This window comes from Lepisma saccharinum, chromosome 1, assembly GCF_977018435.1.
Source record: "Lepisma saccharinum chromosome 1, izLepSacc3.1, whole genome shotgun sequence".
Lineage (NCBI taxonomy): Eukaryota > Metazoa > Arthropoda > Insecta > Zygentoma > Lepismatidae > Lepisma > Lepisma saccharinum.
In genome coordinates this window covers 55517378-55541247 of record NC_139229.1, presented here as the reverse complement: position 1 = coordinate 55541247, position 23870 = coordinate 55517378, and the positions used below count along the sequence as shown (strand labels likewise).

Sequence of the window (23870 nt, the reverse complement as noted above, 5' to 3'; positions counted from 1 at the left end):
GTAAAGTCGTTTTGGACAACCCTGAATAAAGGATTCTGTCTATTAATTTTATTAGGCATAAGATCAATGATTGGAAAAGCTCTTGCCCAGGAAGTCGACAGTATTATCAGGAACTACATCGTCTGAGACGCCCCAGCTACATTTAAGCGTAACATTCAAGAAAGCACAATTTATCTTTTTCGGTATTTCATCTTGATTCAAGTAAATTTGGGAGAAAATTGGAAGTATAGTGCAAAATCAAACATTTACAAACCAGTATGCACTATGTAGTTGAAAAAGAGAATAGAGAATAACCATAGTACTGGAGACGTAAAACAGTTACAGTTAATCAGAAATAAAAACAGCATCCTCAATCTGCGCGGTTTGGAGCAATCCTAATTACACTCAAGTACATCGGACAGTATAGCATTTAAGCATACTATTTTGAACAGAGCAAATAGTTACAGAAAAGTTGAATGTGAGTTATATTTCTGTTGCTGGGACAGCAATTCTTAAGGACACCTATTATAGAATTGGGTACAGATATGAAAAATAGAAAGTTATCAGTTATAAACAGGGCTTACATTATGCAAATAATATACTCAATTTTAAGAAAATATTAAACTGAGCCAACTTTCACACCGCCGTAGTGTTGCCCACGGGACGAGACGGGACAGGCTTTTAAAAATTCGAGACGAGACGAGATTGATCATGTGTCCCGAGACAAACGAATATTTTCGAGACGAGACAACATTTCACAGCATTTCCACGAGACGAGACAGGCCAAAGTCTCGTGGGCAACACTACACCGACGTATTACAGAAGTGCAACGTGCCTCCTGGAAGCAGTGACTATCGGCATGCCTAAAAGGGTTATTTCTAGGGCTGAACCGATACTCTTCCCGATACCGATACTTTCAAAATTACAATAAATAAAAGTTGTTCAAAATATTGATCAATATTAGTGTATAAATATTCTTCTCCAATTATATGCATGAAATTACCAATAAATTTGCTTCAAGAATTACCTCAGAATGTTATACAACCACAGCATCCAGTTTTTCATGCAAACTTGGTGCAAAATAAATACAATGTTTGAATTTTGCATAATTTCCAGGATAATTAGAAAGTGTGACGCGGTATTTTTTGCGGACCCCGTAAAGACCAAAATGACGGAAAAGTATCGACTGTTATCGATAAATCAATTCCAACCGATACCTTCCGATACATCGGCATCGGTTCAGCCCTAGTTATTTCAGATAAGCTACTGCGGAGTGAAAGCTGGCTAAACAAGAGTGAAACAAATAAGCATATACATACCTGTATAAATAACCACGAAGTTACTAACGCTAACCCACTATATTGGCCATTGAATCGATAATGGTAGGCGTAGAACGAGAAGTGGTAAAGGTAGAAAAACCTGAAAAAAAAAGAAAAATGTGAATTTTAAAATTCTGCGTAGTTAATGTACAACGATTAAAATTTTTAAAAAATATATATGTACCATACATATACAATATAATAATGACACTTCTGAGACATCAGCGAAGACTGTGGTTTATCCTTAGCAAAAGGAATGAATAAACGCCGACGAATTTATGCAAACGAATTATAAAACACCTATTTATTTCCATAGTAATAATAAACCAATACAACCACAGACAGACGCAAGTTTAGGTGCTAGGTTGGCTAGGATTTACCTAGGATTTACCTAGGATTCGTGAGGACCTTCTTCTCTCCCCGATGCTCTCTCGCTCCTGTCTCCCGCCAGGGATCCCGGGTTCGGATCCCGGCCTGGGCACGGGTGAGTGTCCATTCATCAATTTCATCATATCATCACTCATACCCATCTTCGCAAATTAGCCAAAAGTGGCACAAAAAGCGAAGTAAAATAAAACAAATCAATCAATCGTTCCTGTCTCTAATCGAACTCTCGTCTTCCAGTTTCCTCCAAAATTTCGACCATTCATCTCTCTACGTAAACACCCTTACCACATCTTGCACTCGCACCACTCTGCTTTCCAGCTCATGCTGACCCTTACACTTCCTCATTCCTCATTCTACAAACACACCACAATTCAAACACCACATTGATTGAAAATATTCTCTATTTTCTCAATGAAAAATCAACAACATATTGCATTTTCATTTCAAGGATATTAAATTATTCCAACACTGTGCGCTGAATATACGAACACTGATAGCAGCAGCAGAAAAGTAGCGGGACTACAGCCATAACTGTGAAGACATGTATGACGGCAACAATCGTCTTGAGGTGTTGTGCAGCATGGTATATCAGCAGTTCATGGTACGATTCTCAACTTGTTTACTTTAGTCAGGTGTCTATTGATATTTCTATTGATATTTATTGATATTGATACGAGCCCTTCGGCTGTGCGTATCTTACAATATTGTTACATAAACACCCCGACCTTAAACATGCACCCCATTTATCATACATTCAGAAACATTTATAAACAGAAACATTTGAAAAATAATTACATACTATGTACATATATAAATAGCAATGTGGTCCTCTTCTTGCATTTGAGATTGTTCATTTTCACAACACTACATTACACTCTTCACCTATGCTTGAGCCGCTGCTGTTCCGTACCCTTCACTTTCACTGACTCCTTGCAGCAGTTTCCTGCGCTCCCTCCAAACTGCATGAAAATAGGAGCCCAGGGCTTTGATACGAGGGCGGATTGAAAAGTTCGTGGCCTGAGTAGGAAGGAAGCTTTTAATTTTAAGTTTCATACATTAGTTGCACAGCTATATCCTTTGGTAGTCACCGTGTAAAATTTCATTTCATTTCATTGCTCTATTGTTTCAGGCGAGGACTTTTAGTGGGCAGAAGTGACGGAAATTTGTGACATGGAGAAAATAGAGCATCGCGCTGTCATTAAGTACCTGCATAAAAAGGGTTAAACACCACAGCAAATTCATACGGACATGGTAGAGACGCTTGGAGACTCCGCGCCCTCGTATTCCATGGTGAAAAAGTGGGTGGCTGAATTTAAGCGTGGAAGAAACAGCATTGAAGATGACCCCCGCAGTGGCAGGCCTGCAACGTCGACCACAACAGAAAATGTCAATAAAATTTGTGACCTGATTTTGAGTGACCGCAGAATCAAAATCCGTGAGATAGCTGAGACTGTGGGCATTTCCTATGAGCGAGCACAAAACATTATCGTGAACGATTTAGGGTTTTCTAAGGTGTCTGCGAGATGGGTACCCAAGTTGCTTTCAGTTGAACACAAACGCACTCGACTCACCCTTTCCCGTGATTGTTTGGAACTGTTTGAAAGTGATCCGGAGGAGTTTATTGGCAGATTTGTGACTATGGACGAGACATGGGTGCACCATCATACACCGGAATCAAAACAACAATCAAAGCAATGGAAACGACAAGGATCTCCTACCCCAAAGAAAGCCAAACAGGTTTTGTCGGCAAACAAGGTTATGGCATCAATATTCTGGGATGCTAGGGGCGTTATCTTAATCAATTTCTTGGAAAAAGGAAAGACTATCAATTCTGAATACTACTGCACCCTGCTGCGACGTTTACGCGAGGAAATTAAAATTAAGAGGCCAGGAATGCTGCGAAGAAAGGTGTTGTTTCACCAGGATAATGCGCGCGTTCACACGTCCCTTGCATCCATGGCAGAAATTCATTCCTGTGGGTTCGAACTGTTGCCGCACCCATCCTATTCGCCTGATCTGCCCCCCTCGGACTTTCACCTGTTTGGAAACCTGAAAAAGTTTTTGGGGGGTCAGCGATTTTCTTCGGATGAAGAGGTGAAAAGTGATGGACTGGGGTATTTTGCAGACCTTGAGGAATCAATTTTTAAAAGTGGTATAGCAGCGTTACCGGAGAGGTGGCGTAAATGTATCTCCCTCGAGGAGGATTACGTGGAAAAATAAAACATAACTTATCCAAATATCTTCTCATTTTCTAGGTCAGGCCACGAACTTTTCAATCCACCCTCGTATTTACATTCGTTATACCACTCCTCTCCTCCCTACATATAGCCTGGATGGTCTGCTCAATGCTGTCCCTTGCACTGTCCCCCCATTTGCGTTGTCTGAGGGGTGCCGACCAAACACACTCGTGTAGGATGTGAGCCCTCGTCTCCTCTCCGCCGCATAACGTGCAGATGGCACGACCGTCCGGCCCCTTGAGTTTGTGTTGCCTCCACCCCCCTAGCAGGAACCAGGCGAATCCACGTCTTTGCTGGTACGTACACGTATCAATATATCGTTTTCTCCCCCATTCCACCCACACCCCTGGCGGTTGTGCGGCGACGAGCGTTACCTTCTCCCTACATTCTGCCATGATGTCTTGCCTGCTACCGTCCACCAACCTCTCCCTTATGATTTGCAACATCCCAGTTTCGCACCTCCCGCCCCTCACCTCTTCCCACAGTTCCCCCAGACCCATTCTGTACAAGTCGTCCTTAATTCCACTTGCCCAGTGGCGTGCGAACCCTTCCTCAATCTGAACTCGCAGACACTGTTCTTTCAGTGAGTCTCCGGCCCCTTGTTCCAGCTTCATCCAGTACTTGAAGCATCTCATCCTCGCTTCGACATCCTCCCTATGTTTTCCCATATCCCTCAGGACGCCACACGTGCTTGCACTCGTGCTGGTTCCCAGTATTTGTTTTAAAAACCGCGCTTGTATCTGATTTGCTACTCGCCCCCCTACCCTCCCCCATAGTTCCGCGCCGTAAAATAGGGTTGCTTTCACCGTTGCTTCATAAATTTGGTCCAGCAATCTCACACTGACTGTAGGGACTTTCCGTTGCAGTCGCTCTACCTTGCCCAGCCCATAACAAGCTTTTCCCTTTCTGCCTTCGATGTGCTTTGTCCACTCCCCTGCCATACTCAGCGTGATGCCTAGATAGGTGAAACGTTTGACCCTTTCAAGCTCGGAATCCCCATAGGTCCACCGCTCCTTTGCTGCGAAAACATAACCTTTCTTGAACGCCATTATTTTAGTTTTTCGTGTATTTACCTTCAACTTCCATGTTGTGCAATATTGTTTAAGTCTGTTCAATCCCCGCTGTAACCCCTGTACTTCGTTTGATATTAAAACGAGATCATCCGCATAGAGAAGGATTGGTATCGGTGTCCCGACTATCTCCGGTGTTTCAGCTCCTTCTTCTCCCACGAAGCTAGCAACATCATTAATAAAAAGAATGAAAAGTAAAGGTGAAAGTATGCATCCCTGCTTGACGCCTACCGTGCTCTCGTGATGCCCAGACACCACCCCCTGCCCACATTTGACACAAAATTTGACCCCTCTGTACATATTCATTAGCGTATTAATCATTCTAGCCGAAACCCCCATGTCCCATAACTTCCCCCACAGCATTTGCCTATTGATAGAGTCAAACGCCTTTTCAAAATCAACAAAACAACAATATAATTTTCCCCTTTTCTCGTTTAACTTGCTTTGGATCAATGTGTTCAGGACAAAAACATTATCTATAGTGCTATAATTGGACCTGAAACCAGCCTGCAGGGGGGTCAGTTTGTCAAAAATATCGGCCCATTTTCTCAATCTGTTGTACAGAATACTACAATATACTTTCCCTAACACGGGCAGGAGAGAAATACCTCTGTAATTATTAGTGTCATTTACATCCCCTTTCCCCTTGTAAAGAGGACAAATAACGCTCGTTTTCCATATTTTTGGGAAGGTTCCACTATTGAATATGTTGTTGAGCAGAGACCTTCCCGTTTCTGCCAATCGCTCGTTACAATTCAGCACCTTCACGAGATCTGGTCCGATTCCATCGATACCCGCCGCCTTGCCGGTCTTCAGCGAGCGAACAGCCGCATCATATTCCAGCCTCGACACACTTCCGTCAAGGATTGGAACAAAAGTACCCAGGAACCTGCCCTCGTTTGGAATAGCCCCTGACCCCCCCTCCCCTTCCAGCAGATTGAAAGTCCCGTCGTGTGAAAGCGTATTTCCGCTTTGTGCGGGAAGGGATTGACTTGAAAACCGGCCACAACGAATCAGCATCGAGTTTGTGGTAAAACTTAGGAAGTCGGCCAGATCAAAATTCCAGATTGACTAACCTGAGTGCAGAAGATGAATAATTTCTAGATTGTGACTGCAAGACTTGCAAATAAAATATGTATTAATATTTCAAATGTTACGAAATAAATGCGCCAGCACCTACCGACAACCAAAAAACGCAAAAGAATAACCGACAACCAAAAAACGCAAAAGAATACGAATGAACAGTACAAACAAGGAAGCGCATAAGAAGAATAAACAGTAAATTATACAGCGAAGAGCGCGACGATCATCCGCGACCAAAGAAGTTACGAGAGAGTGTTCGAATAATCCCGGGTTAAGAAGAGATCATGTAAGCAAACCGATTTTACTAAATATACGAGGGTGGGTCAATTTATTATTTTTCTTGCGGATTTCTGCATGAAACATTGCAACAAGCTATCAAATCTTAACATAAACTATACTTGTTGATCTATGCATAATTCCAGCTGATTAAGTGCCTGGTAACCTCAGCAAAATGCTCTTGAAGATGAACGTGCAGTCACTTATACGCCACTTCAGTTTTTCCACCCATCTGTCCGCAGAGTGACGCCACCTTCGAAATATCTCCGCCATTCGTCAACTTGCTGGTGCGGTACGCATGCGTGGGTTTATTGAATATTCATTTGAAGAATTTCTACAGGTTTTACACTTCCTGAGGGAAAGAAACCACAGCTCATCACTAGTGTGAGTGCTTAGCGGAGCCTCCATCTATAAAATGACAAAATGGCGACTTTAAGATCATTTGGCCACCTGAGGGCTTTAACAGCTGAACCCTTAGAGACTTTTACGGTTTTCATGTAACTCACCTTTGTACTTTTGAATCTTAAGTTAGTGATTATAGCTATTCGGGCATGACAAACATAATAAGAGTTACTAAGATGATCCTGATCATTATAACACGTACCCCCTTTCATTCTGTTTTCTCTTTCTTATAATAATGACTTGATTGCTAATTACAGATAATTTCCAGACGCAACCAGGCTTCTTGTTTCTGACAAATTCCGGAAAAGAAGGGTTCAGTAGCAGCTACTGTGAACGTGGATGGAAAGGGCTCATCATGGAAATCGATTCACTAATTAACGTACCTCGTGTGCATTTCTTACCTATATTGAAGCTGTGAACCTTAAGACTTCATTATGACATCCAATTACGCTTCCTCCTCCTTGCTTAAACGGAATAATGAAACTGAACACTCACAAGTATGGTGCTCGTCCTGACTAACAGTTATGCATTTCAAAATCTCCAAAGACGTTTACATTTTTTACGCAACATGCGAAGAAAAGTCATTAAGTACTTTATATGTACTTCATTTTACAACAGCACTTACAGAATTAGTTTCAGTCTCTATTTTTCGACACAGTCGCTCTGAATCGCTTGGTCCACCTGTCAACAAGTTTGCAGATCCCTCTAGAAAAAAAGCTTCTTGCTGTGGCCTTGAACCAACTTTGTGTCATCTGCAAACTTCTGACCCCGCAAATTATTTTCCAAATGTCCACACAAGTGGAAGTCCGATTAAGTCAAGTCCGGACTGTACGGTGGATGTTTTAAACCCCTCAAATTTCACAGCACGCAGTGCATCCATTTTATGCCCAGCAGTATGGGGACGGGTCTTGTCGTGAAGCAAAAACACTCCTTTTAATAGAAGTCCGTAGCGTTTCGGTCTGATGGAATAATTTTTAAAGTAATAATAATATGAGGTGATCATATTCGACTACGCAACGAAAGTTTTCTATTCCAGTGCTCTGACACGTAACAAGGAATCCGCTGAAAGGCCGTCCGCAGGGCTATGTGAAAATGCGCTTCTATTGTTGCTGCAATTAGCCATGGCCTCAGTTGCGATTTCGACGTAGGTTTAGTAAATATATGTCCGGAGCTTGGATTTCAGCATGAGGCAGTGTTTCCACATGAAGGAAAATTTCTCTAAGTGAAGGAGAAAATCAGGTAAATATTTGTGGTCAAATGGAAAAAAAATGTTATGAAAAATATCAAAATCAGTCATGTAAATATTCTTATAAACACAAACCAATAATTTAAATTTGGCTTGGGAAGAATTAACATTTTCCACTAATAAAACTTTTAAAATTTAACAGCATGACTCGTATAATCCTAATGGAAATTGTTGTCAGAATCTTTTCCATAGTCTGAATATTTTCCAAAGTATAAAATCTGATAGCAATAATGAAAAGTGGGGGAACCCCCGAAGTAAGCTCGTCGCCGCCAGCATACATTCGAGGGGGCGTTCAAGTCCTTTTGCCTTTAAATGCACCAGGATATCAGTTGTGTGAATTTAATCGGTCCCCCGGACTTTTATTTTCATATTTATCTATTATTTATAATATACAAAAATATATAGGCCTAGTATACAAACAAAACACGAACAAGAACTGATAACAATAATATTTTTATTTTATTTTTGTTTAATCAATCATTTCTAGAAATTAATGTTATCTGTGGGTTAACTAATGATAATAGCCGATCAGAAGTTTTGAGACCGCATTTTTTTAATATGAAGGAGAAAATTAACGATAAACGGTAATTTTGCACGTGAAAAAGGGAAATTGTGGTCTTAGATTGTGGCAACACTGCCATGAGGGTCTCCATAATATTGTACATTACACTAAAAATCAGATAATCTCTGGAAAAACGTTTCATGTCAAGCTTTCTTTTCACCCAACGCGACAGGTAAAAGCCGCATGGCTATAGAGGTACAGAAGGGGTAAAAAAAGACACTGAAGAGGAAATTCCTTGAACAAGGAGTACCGTAATGAAAAACGCGGTCCCACTCACCTAGCGCAGGCAGAGTACTTTAATGAGCCCATTATCACACTTAACAGCGGTCTAAATGACTTGGTCTAAAACAATTAGAAATCCTTGTTAATTACTGCAAGCTGCCATCTCCTTCGAGTGAAACGGCTACGGGAAGGAACGCGAGGTTCTACGAGTCTACTTCGCAGCCTTACGACTGCCAAAGGCTGAACGTTCAGTTAGGCAGTTCAGCGCGTTCAGGTGCATATCGACACCAATCAGTGCAAAATACCTCATCAGCGGATTAATCGCCTTTTCATTAAGACCCGCCGTTTCAAAGCCTAATGCCACTGAAATCACTTCCCGGAAGGGTTTTATACTGTTCTTGAAGTAATTACGCAATACTTTTTCCAAGTTTTTGCTCCACTCTCCTCCTCCTTAATAAATGTATTTACGAGGAAAGATAATGGCACTTCTGTGAATAAAGTTTAAGACAAATTGAAATGAAATTTGTTCACAATTTCGTTTTCCACCTGGTGCTGCGTGTTCTGAGCTTGAAATAGGTTGTCCATTAAGTTTCACACGCTGTTAACAAAAACCTCACAAAAGTAATAGATTCGAAAATGTTTCCACTCTTGGTGTGCTACACTTTTAATGCTAGCTCAAAAACAGGCAAATAAAAAAGCCTAGCACCTTTCGTTAAATGAGTGTTCAATTTTCAATCCTAGTAAGTAAAACAAAAAAGCAAAAACATTTAATTTCCCACGTTTTTTAACATTGCATTAAAATTCTTTGACATTTTCCATAACCTCTTCACTTCTAAGTTGATTTTCTCTAAGTTTTAGAAGCTTTGCAGGCTAGTGGAAGCCATAATAATAGATATGTGAGTATACACGTGAGCACATACATGTAGGAATTACACGGTATCTACTGAGCATCACTTCCTTCGATTTTCCATAATTGTGTCCGACGACTGAGAGCTTTGTCAGCTGTGTCCTACGTCATTCACGAGTTTTGTTTTAAGTGTACTACACACTCAGCCAGATTAATAGAGACTGGATACTGAAATTTGCTCGCACCGGAAATTGAACATTGGTTCCCTTCATTACAACGCTAGAAAGGTAGCTTGGATCAGTGGCAACGGTGTATGCTCGGGCTTAACGAAATAATTTTAATCTACTCTGCAGGACAACGTATTGTCATGACATGTAATCTACTAGTCAGGTAAGATCAGAAAACAGTTCAATCATTATTTATTGAAAGGAAATAAATAATGCACAGCTGGTCCTTGCACCTACGAGTTTTAAAATATAATAAGATCCGAAAAGAAAGCATGGTATATTATACAGGGTGTCTCACTCGCTCTCGGGACCCAGATTTTCGCATATACAAATCAAAGTAATGGTTGTAATGTAATGAAATTTGCTACGTGGTGACATCAAAGAAAATATTGGAAGTGATCGCCATGAGCATCAAGACATGCCTGCACACGACTCTCCATGTTACGGAAGACTGCCGCCAACATATCGGGAGGCACAGCATCAATTTCCTGCCGAATGTTGTATTTTCGTTGCATAACAGTCCGTGGCTTGTTGCGATACACTTTTTCTTTCAACATGCCCCATAAGAAGTAGTCCGGTGGGCTAAGATCGGGCGACCTTGATGGTCAAAGCCGCTTTGAAATGACGCAATTTTCAAAGAAACTTTGCAGGCGGTTTCGGAATCCAAACTGAACAGTAAATTGCCGCTAGCACGGCTTTATGGACTCAGTTTTCCAGTACGTGCGGACAATAAACACACGCTGTTCCACTGTATACTGAACCACACTCTTCTGTACTGTACTGCAAACACAAACACAAATCACACTGTACTCTGTATCAGGCGCTTCACAACAAGAACACACGCCCACAATCTCACAACTGTAACACAGAGACAAGCACGCGTCCGTAAGACCGCATCAAATGGCCGACTAGCGCATATGCATGCCTAGAACGACTGTGACGCTCATTCTCGTGATTTCACCACGCTTCTCGCACACCAAGGTATGTCTGTAACAAATTTTATTTATTACATTACAACAATTACTTTGATTTATATAAGCGAAAATCAGGGGCCGAAAGCGAATGAGACACCCCGAAATTATCCCGAAATAGCAAACGCACAAACACAACTACAAGCGAAGGCAGCATTACGCTTGGCAACGTTGCAATATCCACCTCGAAACTGAGATTGCTACCTGCACCAGCGCGCAGACCCTAGAATACGATTGGCAGAAATAGCTCCCAAGGTCAGCGGCCAGTTCAAAAGGCGGTGCATGCTTCCAAGGGTCCCGTCATATGCACCAACTTGCTTCTCTTGGCGTAAAGTTACAGCGTATCATCATCGACTAACTTGAACACCCGATATATTCGACAACAAAATACCATATTTTGAACCCTTCAATCAATAAACATACACACAATTACACATTGGTAAAAAACGGCAGTAAAAACCTCGCCAATAACCTTACTGATTAAGTTATTTGTATAAATATCAGCTGAAAAATTATCCGTCATATCGGATTCAACAACATTGATAAAGGACAGTTTAAACACCATTAACAGTCCCGACCAAATCAGAAATTTCCAACAAATGCAACTGTTTGTGTAAAGACAACATACGATAATCATGTAGTATTTACGCACGATTGTGCAAGCACAATTTTCGTTTGTACACAGACGTGACTTGTTTAAAAGTTCGTCTCAAAATCAATACCAAATACACACAGTCCTTCTTGTACAATAACTCTGGTGGTAATGTACTCAAGTTTAGAGATACAAAGTGAATTCTAACAATATTAATAGGACTGAAACAATACTACGTGTACATGGATTAGGTATGAAGTTTGGAACTACATTTTCAATTATCCACACAAGAGGAATGGAATAATTTCCTTCTATAAAAATACCTCTTCCCTAAGACTACCGATATTGAGGCTCTATGGGGAATTATTTTTTCCATGGCTGTACACGACGCAGAACAGATTCACATACGATTTCTTTTTCACTCGAAGTATTTTAATTTCGGACTATGGCAACACTGTGCTCGAATGTAGAACTCTTTAAATGTGGCAGGGTACTTTAGAGTACACCATATAAAAACGAAAGGATGTAAAGTTAAATCCTGGACATGATATAAACTATTCCTTTGAAGTACAAAATCCATCAACGTAAATTTACTGCAAAATATTTTGCCCGTAAATTTTCGTTGTTCTTACTGCGAAATAATTTACAGGTTAGTTACGACGCAACCTAATCCAATGCTCCTTTTTCTGCATTCCAGGTGGAAGGAGAGAGAGAGAGAGAGAGAGAGAGAGAGATTGTTGGCCGGAAGATGAGAAAAAGGAAAATGGCCAACAAAGAACTCAGAAGAATGAGCTAAACCTGCGTAGGACGGGAACCGTGGGTGGACGTGGTCGACCCGGAAAATGCCGGAACGCCAGCTATGGAGGGAAAGAAAAGGGAAAGAACAAAAGGAAAAAAGAGTTGATGGCGCCAAAAGAGGGGTATTATGCATTGTGCAGAGGTTAACTTGGAGACGGAAAGTGATAATGGCAAGAGCCATTTCCTCCAGACTAGAAAGAAGTGTCAGTGATATAGCCCTACCACTCCATGACCTGTTGCTTGCATGGAAATAAAGCTGGCTCTTTCCCGCCAACAGTTCTCTTTGGCGCGAAAAATAATTTACAAAAATAACTGTGTCTAAAAAATCTGCAAGCAGGTATTTAACAGAAAAAATATCTTAAAACGCTGCCCGAAAGAAATAAGACTAGAATAATCAGGGTGGCTACAAACAAGCAGAAATGAAATTCCCTGACTTTTCCAGGTTTTCCAGGACAAAATTTACATTTTTCCCTGACAATTACAAACTAAACTAAATCGATGTTTTTGCAAATGGAAATAATAAACTCATACAGATCCAGGTATGGATTTGTTAAGTACCAATATTATTTTCTATGAAATTGACTCAATTTCTCTATTCTCTATGATTTGAATTCAAACTGCAAAATAGTGAACTTGGAAAATTATTACAATTCACAAGCTAGGGAAGGATTACAGAATTTTGTCATACGCAGTAAGTTTAAAATAAAATACTTGATTATTTTTAAAGTTACGACTCAATGAATAAAGCAAACAACTTAACTCTTGCATATAAGTGAAACAATTGAATCGAACAAAATAAAGTGTCATATTTCCTTACATTATCAATGGGATTTCTGCTTCAGTTCAGTATATCCAAGTCAAGTACTGTGAAACTGACAACATGCAGTTATACCATTAATGCTGTCGAAAAGGGTATGTAGGTATTAGAAATTTAACGCAAAGAATTTATAGAATTGCATTGTATAGGTACCTGATTTAGTTAACCATACATTAAAACAGGAACACTCTAATAATAAAAGCTTCTGAAAGTTCATATACGAGGGGCATCTTGAAAAAAGCTCCAATGGTGCCTATACGCAGCACTGGTGGTCAGAGATAGACGCACACCCATGCAGGCAGGAAGAAGTGGCATGTAGCAGTAATCTGGTACAGTTGCAATGCAGCCGTTTTAGGACAGTTCTAGGTTAAAGATTGCAGCTGTCATACAGTCTCCCACCGAGCCTAGCCTACAATGCACACTCAGAATTTGGCACAGAGCCACCAGCAATTGTGTGAGGTGTGCAGACCGGACGCCGTGTATGGTCAGACGATGGTGCAGACAATTCACGGAAGGCCAATCGAATGTGCACAACCCCATACAGCTGAGTACACACAGGCCCTTTGCATCACTTCAGGTGAGAGATCTTGGATCACTCCATGTACAGCCCTGGCCTTGAATGTACCGACTTTCATCTCTGTTTAACTGAAGAGGTTTCTGGCAGGGCAACACTGCGGTAGAGATAGTTCCAGTCTTTGCTGTCCGACACATATACCATGGGCATATAAAATTTAGTGCCATGCTACGACAAATGCCAGAACAATGGTGTTGATTATGCCGAAAATTAGGTTAAGACTCACTGTTACTAATGCAATAAATTACAACTGATATTCATGTTTTATTTATGCCTAATCGGTAGGGACCTTGATATTTTGTTATTTGTTTTCAAATAGGTGTATTTTCTTATTTTTTATTTTTTTACTATACGGTGTTATTTTTCTCAAAATTCACATTTTCATTTTAGCGCATTTTCTGGCAAATATCTGAAATTATTCCTTCATGGTGTTTTTAAACTACTGTTTCAAATTGTAAGTCACATGGCTTACGCCTCTTCGTGAGAGTTCTTTTTGGAAAGTTATTTTCCATATTCCTTTTTTTAATTTTAAGGTAAGGATTTTAGATAATGGAATTTCTCCCGTATATACTGAAGGGTGCATAATGACCATAAGTTGCGACGCACCCAAAAAATTAAAATCAATCAATCTCACGTGACAGATACCGATATATAATGGCACCAAAAAATTGGCATTATCTTTTTCTGACTTGTCAGTATTAAGTTTCCCAAAATTCGCTTTTTTGTTTTAGAACATTTATCTGCCAAATATACCGAAACTTAATACTCCATTGTGCTTTTAAACGATTATTTTAAATTGTAGATCACATGGTCTACGTATTTTCGTGACAGTTTGATATGTTGGAACAGATTTTTGAGGAAGTAAAAGTAAAGTGCACCCCTGCACTTTTCCATGAAGGTGTATAAGGGTGTGGAGTTAGGGACCCACACTTTCTTGATCACGGCTAAAGGTGGGGGTGATGTGATAAGCAACATGCTCCTGGCTACCTTTATCCCACAAAGTTTCCTCAAGGTACAAGCTTCATATGATGCTGGGTGGGTGCCGGAGCAGTTTGAATAGGCGGAAAACATCCCAGTACTCCCCCGCAGGGGATCGACCCTGGGTCTCTTGCATAGTAGTCAGATGCCCTAACGACTGAGCTCCATTATTACTAGCTTGACAAATGTCGATGGAGCGCACTTAGCTTGGTAATTCAAAACATATCTCGTGCGACAAATACGAGGATGTGGATCCCGTGTGACAGTAGATACGCACTCGATCTCCTGTTAGAACCCTGCCACTTTTCTCTGTGATGCAAATTGTTTTGATAGAAGTTGAAAAAATCGTGGGAAATACACGATTTAATGTGGTTGTCGGAATTATTCCATGTACGTATAACTCTATAGTTTACTCTTGAGTAAAATGTTGGAAAACTTGCATGTTCTATGTACACAAAAAGGCCTAAAAAAGACAAGAATGTTGGATTTCATGGAAATTTTCGTTGTTTTAAGTCACTTCTTTAAAAAAAATCGCTAAAAACGCCAACAATTCACATTTTATGACAAATTCGCATTATTTCGATATTTAGAAAGGGCAAAAAATGTGTACCACAGACATCACTGCACATTCCTAAACATAACTTCGCTGCAATTACCAGTAATAAAATTCCAGCAGCATATTTGCAGTCTAAAGCTCTTCTTGTTTATGCATACGATTTTTGTTGGATGTTGCAGTCCATGCAATTTCTGTCGCATGTTGTAGTGAGATACTTTGTCGGGTGGCGATATTCGACAAAAATCAGGTGTATCAATGGAACCTATTTGTTTCCATGTTCCTTCAGTTTGCCCAACAAAATGCCTTACTACGACGTCCGACAACTATCGGACGGTGCCACCCGCTCCCATCCCCTCCATCTGTTGACAGTTCTGTCTCCTTACTACTCTCCCATACGGACAAGAAAAAATGATAATTCAATGCACTTTCCACGTAATATTTAGAGGCTTAACCTTTACTCCCTCGATGATATTATATGGTATCATCAGAGTGAGGTTGTTCTGACCCGATGAAACCATATGGTGTCATGGTGCAGATTACGACATGAATGTGCTTTTTGGACCCTCATACTCTTCTGTTTGAGTTGAAACTCTGACACAGGTCTGGAGCAAGCCTGGGTAAATTCATATTGATGATTAACTCTCCCCCCCTCTCCGCAACATCTCCATGACACATTTCCGAATAGTTTCACATTTTCGGCTCATTATTCAACTTGTATGGCACCCAGGAACATGAAACAAGATTCAATCTCTTTGGAATCGTCCATTCTTTGAATAGAATACTAAGGTTTGCGCCTTCTCCCGAAAATAGCGAGAGAAGAGGGGTGAAAACTCCAGATTTTTGTTGTTTTTTTTTCATTGAAATTCGGTGATCACGCCCCCAAACCCCCTTCCTCGGTTTGGCAATCTTAATTGTACACGGTTGCGTGCTATGATGTTTTAGCTGCAAAACAAAACTTATCCGAAGTAGATTGCTCCCATAGTGCCCGAGTTATAACAATTTTCCTCCAAAAATGCTAATGTTAATCACTGAGTAAGGTTAATGTCCAATATTATGAAATGAAATACTAATAATAAATATGTAAATATATTATAATATCATATTTACTCGAATCATTCAATCATAAAAGCAAATCACTTTCTTCAAGAATTGACTTTTTTCTGCCAGCCCTGCTAAATTTTCACTTTCCATCTACTGATTTATATGAGGGGTGGCCAGAAAGTAATTTCCGATTGATTTTTCGCAAATGCCAAAACCGTGAAAAATGGTAATTGCAGCGAAGTTATGTTTAGGAATGTGCAGTGATGTCTGTGGTACACATTTTTTGCCCTTTCTAAATATCGAAATAATGCGAATTTGTCATAAAATGTGAATTGTTGGCGTTTTTAGCGATTTTTTTTAAAGAAGTGACTTAAAACAACGAAAATTTCCATGAAATCCAACATTCTTGTCTTTTTTAGGCCTTTTTGTGTACATAGAACATGCAAGTTTTCCAACATTTTACTCAAGAGTAAACTATAGAGTTATACGTACATGGAATAATTCCGACAACCACATTAAATCATGTATTTCCCACGATTTTTTCAACTTCTATCAAAACAATTTGCATCACAGAGAAAAGTGGCAGGGTTCTAACAGGAGATCGAGTGCGTATCTACTGTCACACGGGATCCACATCCTCGTATTTGTCGCACGAGATATGTTTTTCGTAAAAAAAAAAAAAGAAAGAAAAGAAATCACATTTTGGCTTATTATTCAACTTGTATGACACCCAAGAACATGAAACATGTTTCATTCTCTTGAGAAATGTCCATTCTTTAAAAAGAATACTCAAGTTCGCACCTTCTTCCCAAATAGCGGGAGAAGAGGGGGCAAACTCCACATTTTTATGTTTTTTTCATTGAAATTCGGGGGTCGCGCCCCCAGACCCCCTTTCCTCGGTTCGGCGTTCTGAATTGTACACGGTTGCATGCTACGATGTTTTAGCTGAAAAACAAAACTTATCCGAAGTAGATTGCTACCATAGTGACTGAGTTATAACAATTTTCCTCCAAAAATGCTAATTACCTATTTTTCGTATAAAAAAAAACAAGAAATCACATTTTAGCTTATTATTCAACTTGTATGACACCCTAGAACATGAAACATGTTTCATTCTCTTGAGAAATGTCCATTCTTTAAAAAGAATACTAAAGTTCGTGCCTTCTTCCCAAATAGCGGGAGAAGAGGGGCAAACTCCAGATTTTTATGTTTTTCCATTGAAATTCGGGGGACGTGCCCCCCCCCCCCAAGCCCCCTTCCTCGGTCCGGTGTTCTAAATTGTACACGGTTGCATGCGCTGATGTTTTAGCTGCAAAACAAAAGTTATCCGAAGTAGATTGCTCCCATAGTGCCCGAGTTATAACAATTTTCGTCAAAAGAGTGTTCGAAGTAAATGAAGACGATATTCCCTGACATTTCCCTGACTTTTTTTGACACCTCAAATTCCCTGATTTTTCCCGGTTTTCCAGGATTTCCAGGTCTGTCGCCACCCTGATAATGTTTTGCAAAACATTCAATATATTTTTAAAAGGCATGATATGATTGTTTTCCTCAGTTAAACAGACCCACATTTCCGTTCGTTCAAAGTCTTCAGTTGCGTTGCGTATGATCAGTTAAACAATCCGATATTTCTTTTCGCTCCAAGCCTACACTTGCGAATGATCAATTAAACAATCCGACATTTCCTTTCAAGCCTACAGTTGCCTATAATCAGTTAAACAATCCAACATTTCGTTTCAAGCATACAGTTGCGTACGATCAGTTAAACAATGCAACATTTATTTTCGTTTTAAGCCTACAGTTGCGTATGATCAGTTAAACAATCCAATATTTTGTTTCAAGGATACAGTTGCGTACGATCAGTTAAACAATTCGACATGTCTTTTCGTTTAAAGCCTACAGTTCCGTATGATCAGTTAAACAATCCAACATTTTGTTTCAAGCATACAGTTGCGTACGATCAGTTAAACAATTCGACATGTCTTTTCGTTTTAAGCCTACAGTTCCGTATGATCAGTTAAACAATCCAACATTTTGTTTCAAGCATACAGTTGCGTACGATCAGTTAAACAATTCGACATGTCTTTTCGTTTTAAGCCTACAGTTGCGAATAAAGAACAAAGATCGGAAAATGATCGATCCTTAAGCAAATCTCGAATCAAGATGATAATCAGAATTTGGAAGTTACCACTTTAAAAGTACTCAATTACAGTTGCAGTTATTCCTTTTGAAAGTAACTATGTTACCCTTAGAATTACTTTATTCTAGATTGTGTATAGCTTGAAGAATACGTTGCCATGTTGCATGTATATATTGTCATCGGGCTGTTATTTTCCCTTACAGATACCGATCTGCAATTAACACTAATTTTCATTCAATTATAGTACATTTTGTACGAAAATACAGAAGTAAGAAAATTCAGAGTAACCCTTTATACTTGGAAAATATCATACAATGCAAAACATTTACTCTCAATAAATTTACATATGAAGAAAAAAAAATACATCCATTTCTTTAGAAAACCACATTTCTCTATATTACTGATGGGTAACTATACATTTATTTACTTCCAAACACTGAAGTTAACAAATGATCACTTCTGAGTATGCCCCGAATGACTGTATGACGTAATTAATCTCTCATCCGTTTTGCTTTGTCTTTTAGTTATTTGGATTATGCCACTAAATGGGCGTATGACGAAGCTCAAAAATTTTAAATACTAAAGCGGATCGAGTAAAATACAATTTACTCCAATTCTCGAAATGGATTAAGAACGCTATATATTATATCTAGCGGGTCTTTTATCTTCATATATTTCTCCAAAAATCTGGCAATTTGTTAATGTCGATCCATAAACATTTGCTATTAATCGAATACAAGAACTTATATGACCGCAAGGCTCTCTTAAAAGTGTTGGATTTTCATCTATAATTTCTCAGATGTAAACGAAAGCCATAATCCTCCGACAATTAAGCCATAATCCTCCGACAATTTAACGGGGACAAGACGAAATAAAATATCCAGACATAATAAAACAACAAATTACAAAGAACAAACTACAAACTGGGAAAAGAAAAGAATCGAGATCAAGAAAATTAATATTCCGCATAACGTCTATAGGAAGAGTTAAAAGCAATCACACGGAGGTTTAATTCGGTCCGTAAGTCTGCTATAAGTTAAAAACTTTTAATTAAAGTTTAACATTCTTCCAATTTGCATCACTCGTCATGATAAATATACGACACCTTCTATGACAGCCATAAAACGCAATCTACAACAAATAGAGGATATTCATTTCATTCCTATCGATGTTAAAGTACTCGTAATTATGATAAAATTATACATAACATTCACTTCAGATTAATCCATATGTACGGGCTCACGTGCGGATGCGTGTGCATGTATAACAAAGAAGAAAAATAAACAGTCAACAAATATCATATTTGTACACTATTCGTATATTACCATATGTAGTTAATAATAACTAAAACAACAAGTTTTTTTGACAAAATTGTATGCACAGCGTTCTACGACGTTCCAAGTTCGAATCCTGAGAAAGGTTAATTTTCATAAATTCGTCATTCATCTTCATCGTAGCGATTTAACTACAAATATACTTACTTACTACCTAACCTCCTCGGTGGCAGAGTGGTCGTTGCTTGAGCACAGGTCCCCTCCCACAATATAAGTGCCCCGTCAACAGTTTCATCTACTTTGTCATTAGCCGACCTCCGTGGTGGAGTGGCTAGTAGCTACAGAGCTCTACGTCGCCAAGGATCCGGGTTCGATTGATTGAAATTACAATTGTGGGTGCGTCAGCACTTAGGCTATTTTGCACCCGCCGCATTACACGGGGCCCCGTCCCTTACCGAAGCAAAAATCAACACATGTCTCTGAGGAATAAGGTTTCCTTACCATATTAAAAGTCGAGGTCGTAAAGGGGTGCTCAGCACATATAAGGACACACAGCCTTACAGAGGCATATACTGGCCGTAGGTCCAGACGCCAGAGCCTCGTTGGTCTACAACATCAGGTCCGGAGTTCGAATCTCGGCCTCGGCGTTCTTTATGAGTATCCCATCACGGTGAAAATTATTGATTCATTGATTTGATTTATTTTACTTCGCTTTTCTGCCACTTTTGGCTAATCGAAAAGATGAAGAGTGATATGATGAAACTGATGATGGCCCATCATCAATTTCATCATATCAGTCTTCATCTTTTCGATTACCCAAAAGTGGCAGAAAAGCGAAGTAAAATAAATCAAATCAATCAATCAATAATTTTCATCGTCACGATTAGCGGAAGGAAATGCAACCAAAATAAGAAAATTATATTCTACCAATTGATATGAATGTAGAAAGAGTGAGGAATACAGAAAAGTGTTAGCAGCACCATCCATGGGAACATGAAAAAATCGTAAAAGCTGTCATTTTAAGGTTTAAAACGATAATGGCAAAGAACAGATAAGTACTACACGTTAAAAAATAATCCCCCAAAATTCCAAATTCTGCTGTTCGCTACTCAAATTCACCGTGCTTTGACTTATTACAAAAAAAAAAAGGGATCAAACAAAAAGTCTGCGTTGAAACGCAAGCGGGGGGAAAGTCTAGATTCTCATTAGAACTTCCACTCTCGGAAGCCAATCGCCCCCCGCCACCTGCACTTGTCAACCTTCCCTGTTTCCCCGGCCCGCTGGCTGGCGACGTCCTGTCCCAGGGGCAGCTAATGGGATAGCCCTGTCGGCGTCGGATCCCGGCGGGGGGTTCGACGAAGTAACGCCATAGGAACCCCAACAGAGAAACGACTCGCAGCTATCAGCTCCCTGAAAACCAACGGGGCACACCGGCGTAGGAGGTCACTTGCCACGGTTAAAACAATCCCGGCCCGCCCCACCCACCACCTTTCGCTTCCCCTTCTTAGTGAACTGTTCCTAAAACGTGATGGGAAAACGTGAGGGTAAAAACAGTTCCATATGGGACAAGATGGTATTCATGCATCAACATGTAAGAGCTCAACTGATGTCAACGTTAGGATAGAAATTCGCTTCGCACATATCCTTAAGTGTTATGCAATACTATCTACTTGTATGAATTTTGACAGTCTGCGTGTTCGTATGTAGGGGTAAGTATAATGGGTCCAACTCCTCTCCAATTGAATTAACAAACAATTGGCATCAATTACAAACTAAAATAATTACAAAAGCGCAGTATTCAACATAACGTTACAATAGCTTTAAGGTATTTTAACAATCTGAATTATGCTCTACAGTGACGCCAAAATATATTAACATACATGTTACAATATCTCCATAATTTCTGGGTAACTGTGTCAGTACTACAATTTATTGGTTTTTATTATCTAGCGTCGGAGAGCATGAGTGATGATATGATGAAATTGATGAAGGGACACTCACAATGAAGAACCATGGCCATATCGAGATTAAAACCCGGGACCACTAGCATCGTAGCGCGCTGTATTAACCACTCGGCGAAGGAGGTCGGCACACTACAATAATAAACCATATTATTATTCCCAAACAACCAAATCTGACTATGGATTGACAGAAAATTTTCTTAATAGTAAAGGTAGTTTATGTCCTTTTAATAATATATGTAGTATATGCTAATCAGGACTGGACGTACTGGAATCCTAAACGAAAATACGCTATCGCTGGAAATCGAATCCATGAGCACTTGATCAGATTGAATGTAAAATAATATTGCTATGAATAACAGAATTGAATGAATTAATTAATTAATTTTATTTAGGTGTGTCGGCAATCACTTCTCAAAAAGCTAAAAGCATTTGTTAAAACGCTGCCATCGTCTCCAAACATGATCATTGGAAATAGAATTATTGTAAAAGTAAAAGTATTATCATCGTTGTCGTTTTCACTTTTGGCTCAACACAAAACTCTCTTCATGCATCTTTCTAACACATCAACTTTTCTTATGAAACTTTTAACGTTTCCATTTGTACTCTGGTTCGTTTTCGTCGCTTTCCTTCCTCTCTAGGTTAATCGAAATTCGGGACGATCAAATTGAATTATGAATTGATGAAATGGATGGCACATGAAACATATAGAAATATTCTGTGTTCGAGTCTAGATTGGCTTCGCAATCTAATATGCTCACCAGTCCGCCACATGATTTTCTCTCTCTTAATAATTGACGACCGTTAATACAAATTTAGTCTAATTAACATGTAACAGGTCAAACAATGACACTCACGCAAATAACCCGATTATTATTTTTCCAGTTTTCTATTTGGAAATTCATCCTAAATTAAAGAATGCATTATTTTTTGAAACAACAGGGTACCAGGCAGGTAGGAATATCCATTAATTTCCGAGCCCTATAACCCAGTGCAACAGGTGGGTAAATATTTGTGGGAAGTGAGGACGACGAGGAAAGCTCTGTTACAAACAAACCACAAAAAAGTAGGGGAAGGATAAAACAAGTTAATGTGTAAATAAACCGTTATTTTCCTCTCCAGCTATGGACTTAAAGGTAAACATTGTGCTATATGTCGAATGTTTACGTAAAATGTTATGTAGTGCGTACACCCCACGGCTCCCACGTGATCAATATGAACAAAAAACTAAACCATTTATATTTGGTGAATGATCTGCAAGTTACTAAGTAAGTAATAAGAGGATTTTTTTTAATATTTCGTAGCGACTTAAACCTGAATCCTTAAATAGGACGTAATTATTTCTGAACTAATTTTGCGACACAGTTTGTCTAAATGTTAGTGCAATCTTAATAGGACATTTATCCATTGTCTAAGAAAAAAAATAGTATCCCTAAGAAAGAGGGATTATCTGTGATCCGGTTTATCAAGTATCACTGGGGAAAATCTAATCTAACAGACTTTTGTTCTACATGTGTTATAATGGATTAGAAATTATTTGAAGTTGTGTGTTACATGTTGTTTTCACTCAAAAAGTCTGCTTTGTGCGTTGACTATACCTGTACTTTGTACAAGAAAATATACTTTGCACAAAGATAAACAATTGTATTGAAAAAGTGATCCGATTTCCCGCGGGCTCCCACATGCGATTTTTTGTGAACTTACAACTCAAGTGTTTGAGTTAACCCAATGTTTAACTAAAGTTGACGCCCTTATGTGAGGTCATCGAAATAGCAGCGCCCCACTCTTAGAATTTACAAAACGTCACCCTATTTCACCACGGACTCAAATCACTTTCCAGCAGCTGCTTACATTCCCAGGTTTTCCAAATAATCAGAACGAGCAACGTGACGAAGGAAGATGGCATTGCTTGAAAGAATAATTGCCCAATATGTGACGTGGATCCTGACAAGACAGATCGTGGGAGATATGGCTGATTTGCGATACGTTGCACGCATCGCATCTCGCCCGTCTCTTTGAATGCTATGCCGCTTCTCGATACAAACATAAGTTTATATGGATCTATAACAGATGTCTGATATTATAAGCATAACGCAACCAGCACATTGAGTCATAGTGGAATTACCTCTTAGAGTACAAAATAAACAAGTTGAAGTTGTGTTTACCGGTATATACTTCATGGGAACTAATCACAAAACTAGTAGTCGATATTTGAACAAACTTGTCAATTTATATCGCAACATGTGGTAGGTATGGCCAATTGCAACAGGTGGTAGGTACAACTATCAGGTCTTGTCTCTGTAATATGACC

The 23870-nt window shown here is 39.4% G+C and overlaps 1 protein-coding gene across 4 annotated transcripts in view; it reads right to left on the bottom strand.

Moving 5' to 3' along the window:
• The window catches only part of LOC145995342 (membralin), a 264860-nt gene that overhangs the window by 27637 nt on the left and 213353 nt on the right, over nt 1–23870 (bottom strand). For all 4 annotated transcript variants that reach the window (XM_083131956.1, XM_083131967.1, XM_083131960.1 and 1 more), the window contains one exon: nt 1299–1398. In XM_083131956.1, coding sequence (XP_082988082.1) covers nt 1299–1398 — 100 coding nt within the window. The remainder of the gene's footprint in view (nt 1–1298; nt 1399–23870) is intronic.